The sequence below is a fragment of the Salvia hispanica genome, chromosome 2, assembly GCF_029641045.1.
Source record: "Salvia hispanica isolate PSC_SH4W2 chromosome 2, Shi_PSC_v1, whole genome shotgun sequence".
Taxonomy (NCBI): domain Eukaryota; kingdom Viridiplantae; phylum Streptophyta; class Magnoliopsida; order Lamiales; family Lamiaceae; genus Salvia; species Salvia hispanica.
The window spans coordinates 14,699,709-14,715,499 of NC_142693.1; the positions used below are offsets into that span (position 1 = coordinate 14,699,709).

At 32.6% G+C, this 15,791-nt stretch overlaps 2 protein-coding genes and 1 pseudogene across 2 annotated transcripts; 2 read left to right on the forward strand and 1 right to left on the reverse strand.

Moving 5' to 3' along the window:
• Positions 1-521: 521 nt before the first annotated feature.
• LOC125202196 (major latex protein 146-like) lies at positions 522-1,466 on the forward strand. The gene is made up of 2 exons (XM_048100557.2): positions 522-732; positions 961-1,466. The coding sequence occupies exons 1-2, from the start codon at positions 543-545 to the stop codon at positions 1,215-1,217; spliced, it is 447 nt and encodes a 148-aa protein (XP_047956514.1). The 5' UTR covers positions 522-542; the 3' UTR covers positions 1,218-1,466.
• Positions 1,467-4,885: 3,419 nt separating this feature from the next.
• On the forward strand, positions 4,886-5,603 carry LOC125202338 (MLP-like protein 43). Its single transcript, XM_048100717.2, has 2 exons — positions 4,886-5,097; positions 5,180-5,603. The coding sequence occupies exons 1-2, from the start codon at positions 4,908-4,910 to the stop codon at positions 5,434-5,436; spliced, it is 447 nt and encodes a 148-aa protein (XP_047956674.1). The 5' UTR covers positions 4,886-4,907; the 3' UTR covers positions 5,437-5,603.
• A 7,031-nt stretch (positions 5,604-12,634) lies between these two features.
• LOC125187471 (transcription factor MYB114 pseudogene) lies at positions 12,635-13,833 on the reverse strand (annotated as a pseudogene).
• Between the last annotated feature and the right edge of the window lie 1,958 nt (positions 13,834-15,791).

The window sequence follows — 15,791 nt, forward strand, 5'->3', positions numbered from 1 at the left end:
ATATATTACTGTTACACACCTTAGTACCTTAATCATACATACTAAATTAGAGTGTTTATTTTGCAGTGTATGGATTTTTATTGGGACAATTTCCCGTTTATATAATCACGCAAACTTTAATGAGTATTATTTGAACGACTACTCACTTGTTATAATAGTATTAATATTTTTTTCCTGTAAATAGTACTCCTACTTTATAAATTTATACAAATTAAAGTATTTCCGGGTACTATTGTACATGTTTGAACTTTTAAAGTGTATGAAAGGTAAAGTTTCCTTTTACATATTTTACAAGAAAATTTCCTAAACGTCGTAATTGTAAGGAATCCAAGGTTGTATATTAATCGATTAATTACGTTCAATTATCATCAACAATTATTAATTATCTAATTAAGACTTTAAAATTCCCATCTATAAACATTAGGTGTAAGGTTACACCAACCATCAAACCAATAGCAATTAAAAATTGTTCCAACAACACTATAAATCGAGAAGATAAACCCCCCTATTAACTCAAACACTAAACTTATCCAAATTCAGCAATGGCAAACCAAGTAGAAACCCTAGTTGCTAGTTCTCCAACAAAAACCCCATCTGAAAAATACTACACTTTCTTCAAATTCCGCCTAACCGAGATCGTCACCATATATCCCGCCGTTTATAAGAGTGCTGAGGTCATCGAAGGAGAGCTAGGGGTCGCCGGCTGCAAAACGCTCTGGACTTATGCTCTCGGTATAAATTTCTTTTCGACACTGTTGGCAATTGAAACTAAAAAAATAACATATAACTGTCCCACATCGGTGTCAAGAGAAAACTGAAACTAGTAAATAAATCTCATGGGTCACTCCTCCTATCACCAATTGATTTTAGGATGGAACCCATCGATTTCTATCAGACACTACTATTAATATTCAGATCCAATTTCTAAGTGTTTGATATCAAACCTATTTTTGCATGCAGGAGAGCTATCAATGGGGATGAAGGTTTTGAGTGAAGTGATAGATGATGCTACAAAAACCATAAAACTTACTGTGTTGGACGGAGATGTGTTGAAATTGTACAAGAGTTTTGCGTGCACACTTAAAGTGAGTGAGGGTTCGGCGCAATGGGTTATAGAGTATGAGAGAGCAAGTCCTCTCACTCTACCTCCTCTGGCCTATGTTCCCATTTTAACGACTCTCATCACTCTTGTGGATGCCTACCTCCTCATCAACTAAAACCGCAATGGGTTGGTTATGACTTATGTGTGTATTGATGGTCATGACGACCATTTTATTGTGTTAATATTGTTATGTTGTTTGGAATGGTTATTTGATGCATGTGTTATGCATACTATGTATTTTAATTTTATTAAATAAAACCCATTGTGGGCATGGTTTGTTGTAAATTGAGTATTTGTACTGTATATGCATCTTGCATTTTATCCGTTATTTTTTATATAATATAAGTGGAAATGCAATGTTTAATTGTTTTGCTTTAACATGGAAACTTCATAATATATGTTGTTTAATTAGTGCATTCTGAAAAGAGCTTCCAAGAAAATGGAAATTCTCTCGAGCCGAAGTAGTATAAACTAATATTAGAGGATGCAATTGGAAAGCATCTTAAAAAAGCATAAGAATAAATTAATTTATCCTTCATTTAAGACGTTTTATTTTACATTTTAAATTATTGTTAATTTTAAAAAATTTTCAATGCAAGTAATTGTGTCTTAATTTTTACTACTACCTCCGTCCCCCAAAATTTGCTACACTTTGACCCGACACGGGTTTTAAGAAATGTAATGGAAAGTGAGTTGAAAAAGTTGGTGGGATGTGGGTCCTACTTTTAAAGTATTAGTTTTATAATAAAATGTGAGTAGGAATGAGTTAGTGGAATATGAGGTCCACTACCAAAAATGGTAAAAGTGAAGTGTATCAAATTTTCAGGGACGGACCGAAATGGTAATATGTATCAAATTTTCAGGGACAGAGGTAGTATGTCCTTAAAATATACTCTCTTCGTCGCTACAAAAATCTTACTCCTTCCATCCCACAAGAATATGCACTCTTTCTTTTTTAGTCTGTTCCATTAAAATATGTACTTTCTAATTTTGGAAAGTCTTTTCTCTCTAATAAAGTGGGACCCATTCTCCACTAACAATACTTCATTTACTTTTTCTCTCTACCTTTCTCTTACTTTAACAATTTTACATTAAAACCCGTGCTGAACCTAAAGTGCATAATCTTTGGGGACGGATGAAGTATATTATAAGGATAAAAAAATCGAAAAGCAATCACTTGCGTTGGAAAATTTTAACAATATCAACAATTTAAGACGCAAAAGAAAGTGTTCCGAAATTTAAGGACAAATTAACTTAAACTTTTGCATTTTTAGGACGCTTCCACTTGCGTCCTCTAATTTTAGTTGGGACACCAACAATATTGATATTTTTTGAAGTGTAGGTGGTATATTTAGAAACAAAAACTACCATCTTTAACTGCATTAAAAAATGTCCTTAACGTTTTTTTTTGTTCTATTGCATCCATCAATAAACTTCTCATTTTGTCATTTTCGTCCGTCCACCAATAAACTACTCATTTGCTTTTTACTAGTTTTGGTAATATACTCCAGGTTTCACTAAATTTATTTGCAATATTTTGTTACTCTCTTTGTTCCATAGTAGTTGAATCATTTTGTCATTTTGGTACGTTCCATAGTGGTGAAGTCATTTCCTTTTTAGTAAAAGTCACACATTTAATTTCTTTTCACTTACTTTACTCTCTCTTACTATTTTGTCTCTTCATCTCTCTATCTTTTTCATTTCCTACTTTATTCTTCCTTTACTTAACACATTTAACACAATTTTTCTTTAATCTCGTGCTGAAAAGAAACGGTACCCCTACCGTGGATGGAGTACTATAAAACTAAAAGTAGGATCCACCACTAACCTTTTCAACCAACTTTCTACTATATTTCTTATAATGAAATGAGTGACTTTAGGTGGGACGTTCCAAAAAGAAATACGAGACACTTTTGGTGAAACGGAAAAAGAAGCGTCTCACTTAATTCTCTCTATATTATTCTCTTTCTTACTTTACACTCTCTCCACTCTAACTATTTTATACTCCCTCCGTTCCACTAGAAGTGACTATTACCTAAAAACTTGTGCCCAAAAGAAATGTGTCACATGTAACGGGACGGAGGGAGTATTATTTTCCCAAAACGAGTGCGGAAAAAAAAGCGTCTCACTTATCTTGGGACGTAAGAAGTACTCCTTCCGTCCCATAATAGATGTCACACTTTCCTTTTTAGTTTGTACCACAAAAGATGTCACATTTTCATTTTTGAAAAAAGTTCTCTCTCACATGAATATAAAAATTATATTTTCTCTCTTCATTTAACACACAAAACAAAACCTCCTAAAATTCCGTGCCGTCTCACAAGTGTGACATCTTTTAGGAGACGGAGGGAGTATTTGTTATGATATATTTTGAATTTTTATATTGAATACACACACAATGGAGCTCCAATTAAAAATATTTTTTACACCCTTCACTGTTGTTATCTCTGCGTTATGCGAGTTGAATTTTCTCAATACTCTGCAGCATTAATTCGATATAATAGATATCCTCATCCATTTATAGCCTACACATCATCACAGATTCTATAATCTCATCTATATTGGTGGTTTTGACGAGATATTAAAAATCTAATTGTCGAGATAATTATCCTAGCATCTAATACGTATATACTGTTGACATGATAATCATGTGTTGTCTGCAAAAATCAACCACAATAATTAATAATGAAAACATGCAAAGAGAAATAATAATTAATAAAAGCATAAGTTCGTCATCGCTGAGTTTGCATTAGTTGATGGGTAGGTAACTGGTGAGTAGATCACTATAATTACAAAATAATTTTTCACTACGAAATAATACGCGCATTTCGTGATTCACGTTACTTAAGACTAATGGATTTATATATTTGAGAAAAATTACTAGTTTCTAAATTAATGGAGAGATAGGTTTCGTATTCTAGAATTATAATGTTTATAAGAGAAACTTTTTTTAACGACGGAGTGTAGGATAGAATTAAGACCAACCTTTATTAATTATTGTTGTATTCGTATAATAGAGTTTCAACCCAAAAACGGTTGAACATGTGAAAGTGAAATCGTATTTATTGCAACTAAGTTTTAGTACTAATACAAATATATAGTATTATTTGTTGCTTGTATACTTATACTGTTATACATATTTAAGCTACTATTTCAAGTAAGAAAGTTAATCAAATATGATTCTTACATTCCTACTTTTACATATTGATTTTGTAATAAAATGTGAGTGAAAATAAGTTAGTGTAATGTGAGATTCAGTACTAAAAATTGCAGTAAAATATAAGTGTGACATGTTAAAAGTTCAGTCATATCCATAACTCATGCATGCATAAGTACACGGGCGGCGCCAGCATGTATGGAGCAGGGTCAAATGCCCCTCCTCATGCCTTCAACATTATTGTATTTTTACATAAAAATTCTCAATTATATTAACAAAATACTCTAAATGCCCCTCTCAAATGCATAAAATTTTTCTATATAATATATTTTTGCCCATCCTGAAGTGAAATCCTAACTCTGCCCCTGCATAAGTATCTAGTTTCATTAATTAAAATTGACTGATTAAATTTGAAGAATAACTACGCAATTATTATCTCAATCCACTAATTATTTAAGCCCAGTCGTGAATCATTAGTTAAGATATCTTCTCCGATTTCAAAGTGGGCCACTAATTACAAGATTCTTTAGGTGTGGATTAGATGAATATACAACCAATACTATTTAAATAATGTTGCCACAGCAATATAAATTCAGAAGATAATAGTATTGCAAGTCCAAACACACTGAACTAAATACTACAACCAAAATGGCAAACAAGGTAGAAACCCTAGTTGCAAGCGCTGCAATCAAATGCCCAGCTGATAAGTTCTACAATTTCTTCAAGCTCGACATGAACGAAATTGTCAAGATATTCCCGGCAGCCTTCACCGGAGTTGAGCTCGTCGAAGGGGAGGAGGGCGCCGTTGGCTGCGTCAAGATCTGGCACTACATTGTTGGTATAAAATGTTCCACAAATTAAATCATATATTTTGGTGGATATTATATAGTTTGATGCATACTATATTTATTTGATGACAGGAGCAATTCCAACAACTGCCAAGGCTTTGATAGAGGCAATAGATGATGCTGCAAAAATCATCACATTTTCTATTTTGGAAGGAGATCTTCTGAAAGTGTACAAGAGTTTTAAAGTGACTCTTAGTGTGAGTGATGGTTTGGCAAAATGGAGCTTTGAGTATGAGAAATCTACTATTCTCTCTCCTCCTCCTCAACTCTATGTTCCTCTTGCCGTTACTCTCTGCACTCTCGTCGATGCCTATCTTCTCATCAACTGAGTTGCGTTCCTTTTATCTCCGATTTGTAATCGTTTCATCTCCTATACTATCCTACTGTCTGGTTATGTGTGTTGATGCTACTCATGTTTGGATTTGATGTATTATGTGTATCACACCAGTTCGTGTGATCATATATAAAATAATATAAGTTTCCCTTTGTGTGATAATATGTACAGTACTATATTTGATATACTTTCTGCTTCATGTTTTTAAAATATATTATAAGGATGTAATTTACTACTCCCTCGGAGGGAGTAATAATTAGTAAAATTTAACTAATAACAATCATTTTCTTCGTCCCTGAAAAATATGAATGTTTGGTTCGACACAGATTTTAATGATAATGCAAATAGTGTTAGTAGTGTACTGATATAAGTTTGAATAAAATGATGTGTCGTTTAATTTTTCCAAAATTAGAAAGTTCATACTTTTTAAGGACAGATTAGTTAGGAAATACTCCATCCGTCCCACAAAAGATGTCACACTTATGGACGGCACGAGATTTTAGGAGGTTTTGTTTTGTAAGTTAATGTGAGAGAGAACTTTTTCCAAAAATGGAAACGTGACATCTTTAATGGAACAAACTAAAAAGGAAAGTGTGACATCTTTATGGGACGGAGGGAGTACTAATTTATACTTTTCAGGGATAGATGAAGTGATAAATATGGATCATTAGATTTAAAGATATGATGGTCGGGGTGCGTTAAAATGACAACACCTCTTAAAATAACAACATACAACCATTCCTAACCAATCATTTGTACATGTGGACGAATAATCAGCTGTCATATGACAATCATAAAAGATGCGGGTAAATTTTCTCTGCCAGCAATATCCAATACGCTAGACAACAATCTATAGATTGCTGTCTAGCGTTTATACTATTGTCGTGTAGCGTTTATAATATTGCTGGATACGTGGTGTCACAGTGTCACTTTAAAAGGTGTTTTCATTTTAACACAAACCTATTATAATGGCCTAATACAATGTTAGCGTGTAACAAAAAGTGATTTGAACTATAAAATGAACAAGCAATATATATGAGAAGTTGTCGCTCCTAATACATTAGACATAATATGGAAACATTGAATTATCAAATCATTCTTATAGATTGAGACGTGGAAAATACTCCATATATGTTGCTAACATAAACACGTTAAAGAAGGGGTTAACTTTGTGGATAGCTAAATATACGGTTGTATTATATGCAAAATTAGTGTCAATACACAACTTAGAACAATTACGTGAAGGTCATTATTAGAAGACACGAAGTTCATGTGTTTTTAGTTCATTTAAAATATATTCCTGTTATCGTTGATTCATCTCGTGATTTTGTCAAACATATTACACGGAAAATGTTAATGAACTAAAAACTCACTAATTATAAACTTCTTGTTATGACAATGACCTAATCTATTTTGGTTTGACGTTCTGCATTTAAAATTAATTTTACTGTGATCAAACACTACCAAACATACATCCCAAGGTTATTAAAGATACTATGGATGCACGGGATGCTAGAGCCACTATTATTCGTCTCTATTGACAAAGTCTACTACCAAGCTATGGATTGAACAAGTTTGGATTGATAGTGAAAATACCCAAATTTGATTAAATATTGATAATTGCATTATACCGTAAAAAGTAGAAAATACCCAAATTCGATTAAATATTGATAATTGCATTATACCGTAAAAAGTAGAAAATACCCAAATTCGATCAATTTAATGTTATAAAATTTTATTCTTTAGTTGGGCAGTTCTATATGTGGCTCAATCTTTTAAAGATCCACTTAAACAAATATGGATTACTTATAGCTCCCAAAAGAAGTAAAGAATTATCAGGAGTACATGCATCTAGGCCTTTCAAATCATGTATCCACAGATACCCGATCCGAAAATTTCGAGTACCCGATCCCGAATTTCCCAAAAACTACTACCCGATACCCGATCCGAAAATGATTTCAGATACCCGGATACACGACTCGGGTATCCAGTCCCGAAAAATCGGGTATCCAGTCAGCAGTCACGATTGGACACCGGTGGTAGAGGGCAACAACGGTGGACAATTGTGGTTGGGCAGTAGGTGGTGGGCGGCGGTGGATGGCCGAGAGCGCTGCACTGGGAGTATAATTCTGTTTTTGTATGTGTAAATAAAACAATTTGATAGGCTTTTGTTTCTTTGCAAATAAAGTGGTGTAAAATGATTAATTAACTATTTCTATAACCTATTACACTAAATTAAGTTATGAAGGAAGAAATATACGAGTATTTTGAAGGAAGACAAAATAGCTTAGAAAACAAAGTACGGCGTCTGTTTTTGGGAGCACAGCTTGGTGCTGTGCTTGTTTCCACTGCAGAGGTGACTTCACAGGGAAGAGTTTTTGGGATACATTTAATTATTTAATTTTTTAAATAATAAAATAAATATATAATTTATTAAATTTAAAAAAAAATAAAAATTCGGATAATTCGGGTATATTCGATCGGTTATCAGATTACCCGATATTTGATAATTCCAAAATCATGTACCTGAACCCGATCTCGAAACCCGAAAAATTGGGTATCGATATCCAATATCCAATTATCCAATTTTTTGGGTTTGGATATTGGATATTCAATATCCGATATCCATTTTGACACCCCTACATGCATCTATATGAATGTGCTGGTGTTATAAATGCAAGCCCAATTCCGAGCCCAACAACCAACGTTGAGGGAACGTTCTACAGATTGATAAAATTGCAAAACAAACGTCCGATTTGTTCAATAGTATTACTTCCTCCGTCCATAATAATAATCTTATTTATAGACGACACGAGTTTTAATGAAAAATTGATAAAGTAAAATAGAGAAGGAGAAAAAGTAGAAGGTAAGAGTAACAAGGGAGAAAAAGTGAGTAAAATATGAGAGCATAGCAGTGGTGACCGATAGCAAGGCTAAGCAATCGGTCACCATATCGGCTCCTACCGGCTCCCATTGTGGAGTGGGAGCCGATGAACACCTCCAATCCCCTCCCGCCCAGGGCCGCTCCATCGTCTCAGTCGATGGGCAATTGACTTTTCATAGGCCCTGCCATCGGCTCCCATTGCAGGGAGCCGAGGCTAATATTTTTTTATTATTATTAAATTTCTTCTCCTATTATAAATTCCTTACTATCTCATTCATTTCACACACCACATCTCAATTAAATTATTTGACATTGATATAAAAAATAAAATAAAATAAAATAGTGATGATGTGGAAATGAGATGTGTTCTGAGATAGGCTATGGGATGAGCTCTCATTGCTGGGAGATAGGCTCTGAGATGGGCCTGCTGACGTGACAGGAGAAAATTGAGATAAGCCCTGAGATATGCTCCGGAGAAAGGTCACCACTGCTAATGCTTTGAGAGAGATGTGAAAAAGTGAGTAAAGTATAAGAGAAAAACTTTCTATATTTTCGTGAAGGTGTTTTTGGAAAAAAAAAACTTTCCATATTTAGAAATGGAACTATATTTTGTGTACATCCCAAAATGACAAAATGAGATTATTATTCATGGACGGAGGGAGTATGATTTTTTTTATTTTGAAAAATTGTACTCCCTTCGTTCCTTCATAGTTGAGTCCTTTTTTCATTTTTAGGAGTTCCCTCATAGTTTGGGTCATTTCGATATATAGCAATACTAACATTGTTTCACACTCTTACTCTATTATCTCTACTTATTCACTTTCTACTTATACTCTACACTTTTTTTTTTATCTTTCTTACTTTTTTTTATAATCTATTGAACACACTAAACCTCATTTTCTTAAACTCCGTGTTGCAAATTTTCGTCTCAGTTATAAGAGAACGGATGAAGTATTTATCTTTATTCTTTTTAATTTATGGATATTTATAAACTTTCATCCATCTTTAATATAAGGTCATATATTTTTTTTTGGAAAGAAAGGATAACGAAAATATGGAGGAATAGTTTGAATTAAAGATTGCGACACATGTAAACAAACAAAAAAAAAAAATTGTCCAGCCCAGCGGGACAGCCTGCCAGCCCGTCGAGCTGGCCCGCTTAACCCACCGCCTGATTTTTGATCGGTTTATAACTTATCAGCCCTTTAAATTTCACCGTGCTTAAATTATCGATTTCATATTTAACTGACATCCCTAGTTGCACTAATTGTTTTCTTCGACTAAATTGGGTCCACTCGATTGATCTATCTAATCGGTGATAGACTGATAGTCATTGAATTAAGGTTTATTATAAGGAACAATTGACTATAAACCTTAAAAATATTATTCGGATAAATAATTGCATTTCAATATTCACCTTTATGTATATAGAAGGGCAATAATGGCTGTCAACCTTGGATACCCTTCCCTTGGAACACTATAGGCCCCACCAATTCTAGAAATTAAGAAGGGTATTATGATAATATTGATAATTGTAGGGATATTGACATATAATATCATGGAACTTTTCTAAGAAGGGTATTATGATAATATTGATAATTGTAGGGATATTGACATCTAATATCATGGAACTTTCAAAAAGTTAAGTTTTTCCAATGAACTTTAAAATTGGCAAATAATATCACGAACTTTTTGCAAGTTCCATGATACTCCCTCCGTCCTAAGGAAGATGACCCCTTCCTTGGACAGCACGGAAATTTATGCAACTTTATTTTGTGTTGAGTGGAGAGACTAAAGTAAGAGAGATGAAATAAAATAAAGATAAATGAGTTTCCATTTTAAGTAATGAGTCATCTTAGTCGAGACAAACTAAAAAAGAAAGTGAGTCATCTTCAATGGAATGGAGGGAGTATATGTAAACATAATATTAGAGCCGTGATCAATTGCTAATTATTGCTCCCCCCGTCTCACAAGAATATACACTTTTCAATTTTAAAAACTCTCTTCTCTCTAATGGGGTGTGACCCATTTTCCACTGATTACTTTTTCTTTTTACCTCTCTATTAATTACCAATTTTATATTAAAACTCGTGCCAAACCAACGTGTATATTCTTTGAAAACAGAAGGAGTACTAATTTTTGATACAGAACTCAGAACTTTTTTCAATTTTGTATGATCAACACAAAACTGTCATTATAGATGAATTGCTTTAGTGAAAATTGTCAATGTTATTTTGGAGAAGGTCTAATGTCCTAAAGTGGTGTTCTATTATGTTTGGAGAAGGTCGTATGTCTTAAAATGGTTGTCTTTATTATTCCTAAAACTTTCTCAATCTTTATTCATTCACCTATTCACTTTTAAGTTCGCTTTCTGAGCATATGTTATGGCTTGATTTACAAAGGGGAATTGCATGGAGTTCACATTACATTCTTGAACTGATGTTGTATAGGGACGGACATGTTTGAATTGTAGCCATGAGAATTTTGAGGATATTAGAAATGAGTCATTCATGCCTTAAAAGATCTTATAAGGGGAATATTATTCATACTTATATAAACAGGCTAGCATCATTACCAAGTTGACATGGAACAAGATTTAAGATTTTTTAATAGAGGATGTGTTAATTAAATAAAAATATATTGAAATGATAGTGAGGTAAATTTTGGGGTCCAAGCAGGTATACGTAAGAATCATGTCGGTGAAATAAGATACTACATTAATGCAATGTCGTTGGAATATACCAAATGGACCTCCTACCAGTAAAATGATATATATGTCAAGAAACTACACACCAACGCTTTGATAAATGCTCAATACTACTCATCACTTGCCAAGAGAGGCATTTATTTTTGATACAATATTTAAGAAAAAGGATTTTTGGTAGTAAAATGAGAAGTTAATAAAGTAAGAGAAAGAATAAAGTAGAGAGAAAAAACTAAGATATAGAATGCTAAAAAAAGAAACTGAGCCACTTATATTTAGACGAAAAAGAAATATGAATAATTTAGCAAGGGATAGAGAAAGTATGTTATTTTGTCCATTACTGGATTCAAAAACTTATGTTGATCGATTTTATTCCGATCAACTACTGTTACAACATATTGGAGGTGTATTAGTATATAGAAAGGAACAAAATTTGAAAGTTTAATGGAGTAGTTAATTTCTCTCCCAACAATTTTATCTACCAGTATTAGGTTTATCCTCAAAATTTTGTGTTTTGGGGACAGAAAACTAAGCATTAATTCTTCGAACTGACAAGATATGGGCATAAAACACAATGCTATTTCCTGATTTGATGCTACACCAAATTCGGAGGGTTCATCTATAACATTAATTTTTCCTTTTTTACAAACAGCTATCCCCATTATTAATTTATTAATCATATATGATCAACTCTAACAAACTTTTTATTCATATGTTCAACTCTAATAAACTTTCTAAGTATTAATTATGTTTCTTATGACAATTAATGAGTCAATAAAAATGAAAATCTACCATGACATGATAGTATAATAAATGAAAATCATTAGGCACCTTAACTCAGAAAAATATGACCATAAGCTAGTCTCAAAAAATCATTAATCACATTTAAATTATCATCAACTTCTTCTTTTCCATTTTGCTCCGAAACTTTTGAGGACATAATTAGTCTAAATTCATTAATATTTTTTGAATTCAAATCCTAACATTTAAAGTTTATATGTACTAGTAATTTATTAAAAAACTTTTGAATTATACAATAATATAATGTGTTGTAAATAATAAGTAAAAATACACATTGGATTTTCTAAAAAACAGTAACTATACATATTTATATATTTTTGCATAATAACAAAAATACATCAGCAAGTACATTATTATTATTATTATTATTATTATTATTATTATTATTATTATTATTATTATTATTATTATTATTATTAAATGTGATGTATATATATACATCTAAAATTATATTAATATATATGCAAGTAATAATTTAAAAAATCTAAGTTAAAGTATGTCCTAAAAGAGGTAAAATAGGCAAGAAAAAGTTGAGAAGGATTTGAAATGTGAGTAATGATAGTATTACAGAAACATGTGGTTATATTTTTTCGAAATCAGGGTTGATATGGGTGCATCCTTTATTTTGTAAGGATCGATTTAATTTGAAGTTCATGAAGTGCATGATGTGTAATGAAATATTAATACAATGAACACTTTTATTATATTTTTAGAGTTTATCTCACATTTCATTTTACACACAACAAGCATAAAGATATGTGTATATCAATCATCAAACATCAAAGCCTTCTTCATCGGCGCCACCTAGATCGTCGCCAGTAAACGCGCCAGGTCATCATCGGAGAACATAAACGGATTATTTTCCCCATTTTCCGACATCTTGAGCAAGTCTCCCCACCATCGCATGCATTCGTCCATATCATCCTGCTGAGCCGATGAAGACGGCCTTGTTGGATCGTTGTTCGTGGGAGGTTTCTCAGCCGGCATGGATGAGTTCGATATGATTAGTTTGGTGGACCAAGCCGGTGGGTGTGAGTTGGAGAAGGTTCAAGCTCGAGGCCTTACGATGTTGCTCTCGGTGATGGTTTTTTCTTTGGGCGGTCGCTTCGAAATGTGGCTGTTCCAGAAGTTCTTGACGTCGTTGGCAGTCCGTCCGGGAAGTCTGCCGGCGATCAACGACCATCTGCCTCCGTTGTTAAATAAGAAAACGTGTTCAAATTAATTAAACATAACACGTTGAATAATACTTATTTTATTTTTAAAAAAACATAAAAAGTTGAATTGAAAAAACCTAGTACTAAATCACATGCTAAAAAGTGTTAATTTCAAGTTTTCAATGTGAATCGCTGAGATGTCACAACCAAATCACAGTTTGTTGCTTTGTAGATATAAATAAGTGGGGATGACAATTATTTATTGCTTCGAATTTCTTGACTTGAATTTGAGTGAATAGTACTTAGGGTTTGTTCGCTAATTTATTAAGGAGACAGATAAATAAGCTTCAATTGTATTGAAATTTCCCATACACTCGTTTCGATTGAGCATTTATAGTTAATCAGGTTATATAATTTTTAGGATTTAATTACAAGTAATTAGGATTCTTTATATATATAGCACTAGGAAATGAACATGATGAAGATTTGCCTGTTTCCTAACAATTTATGAAGCCTAACAATGAGATCAACTTCATCATTAGTAAAAAAGCCTCTATTGAGATCAGGTATGAGATAATTGAGCCATCTCAGCCTGCAACCCTTCCTACATCTGTTCAACCCTGCAAATATTTATAGTGCTAATAAATTAGAGAAGAAGAAGTAAAATTGTTTGTTTGAAATTGAAGAAGGATGCATGATAATTAAGTTACCAGCTCGGAGAGGGACGAGATGCCATTTGCCTTCTCCGTATTCACGAATGCAGTCTCTGAGAAGATGATCTTCCTCTTTAGTCCAAGCTCCTTTTCTCATTCCATTATTACTTTTATTTTCCATTTCGTTGTGGCGACAAAATGGAGGCGCCTAATGTTCTTTATTTATAACACAAGAAAATGGCTAAGGGGGTGAAAGTAACAGTCGGAAGATTAATTTGTAGGCAATTTATTGAACACATCACTCATGCTTCCATCACTTTTAATGCTCTTCTTCTTCTTCTTCTTCTACCGATCTGATTGACGACGTGTGACTGTGTGTATAGTAAATAATTAATTAAGTTGCCTTTATAGAGTACTCATACGTTTGCTCAACCCATTGGATTTGCTTCAAACAATATAAAAAATCTTAATTAAATAAATACTCCAAATAATAATAGATTAAAATTATAACACTATGTTTATAAATCACAAAGAAAATTACAGATTACAAATTATAAATAATGAGACAACACAATAATTAAATAAAAAATATTACTACAACGTCAAAGGCTTTATTGACCACATATATATATATATGAAAAATAGGCGGTGAACAACTTGTGTTCAAACTATAGTCAATCTTAGCTCCTACTCATAGAGGTGAATCCATACATAGAATTATATTAACGAATAGTTTTTAAATAATGATTAATGAATAGTACATTTGAAGTCTTCAGAGAACTAAATCTGGCAAGACCGCATGAGCATGCATACATCTTAGGAATATTAATATTCTCACCCATACAACAACAAAAATATTTTGGTCTTTTAATTTTAGATTATTTAACCAATTGTAACTTCGCCGAAGGATTCTGGTTGGCTTGATGGAGGTGCTGATGGGGTTGGATTCGGACTGACTGGCTGCATCGAGGCTAAGTTTGAGGAATTCGGTAAATTGTATCGCGAATATTTGTCGGGTATTTGTGTTTGGGTTGAAATTGGCGTTTGAACGGTCAGATTTTGACATTTTGTTTGCTCACAGGGCCTAGGAAAAGCGGTCGGGAAAGGTATGGCCCTGGGATAGTGATGAACTCTCTCTGAGTCCCCACTCTAATAACTTGGCTTGATACCATCTTGGCAGTGGCGGACGCAGAAAAAAATTATGGCAGGGGCTGCATTATATACTTCTTCCATCTTGTTTCATACTCCGTATATCCTTTTTCGTTCGTCTAAGAAAAACTAAATCATTTACCCTCTTTTATTATTTTTCATAATTGGACTCCATATTCCACTAACGACACTTATTACATTTTATTAAAATTAATAGTATATGAAAATATGACTTAAATTTTTTCACTAACTTTTTTAACAGTTTTTCAAACCTAAACAAGAGTTAAAGTAAGATACATAAAATAATAAATCACGAATGGGGGGAATAATTTTTTAGTAATATACATATGAAAAAATATACATAGACAAAATATTAAAATTTCAATTAATTAAATCAAAATTGTCTTACAATAACGTTGTAAATGATAATAAATATACTTACTTTGAGACAAACTTCAAATTATCCAACCTAAACACATCAAACTCTAATCCTAGCATTACAAACTCTAACCCCAAACATAATAAACTTAAATCACAAAATTCTAACATTCAATCCACCATAATTTCTTTTATATTTTCATGCTTAATATATATAGTACAATAAATATTAAAATTTGTTAAAAAATTGAACTGAAAAGATGAAAAAAAAGAGTTAAAAGTTGAAAAGTCAAATACACATGCTCTTTTTGAAAATTGTACTACATTTTTAAATTTTATTACATATTGTACTATTTATTTCTTGGGAGTTGGGTCTTCTTCTTCCCCAAGGCCAAAACCATGACAGCTTATTTCTTCATTTGTCTCTGTATATTTTTCAAGCTGAAATTCATTTCAGCCCCTTCCATCATTCAATCTCGAATAATTTAGTCTTTAATAGCACTGATTTAGGAAGGGCTGAAAATTGTATATTGAAATTTTTAAAAAATTTAACAATAGAAAATAAGAAAAGAAAAATTTGTTGGCATGTGCTGAAGCCCCTCCCCTGGAGCTGCCCAAGGTTTACCG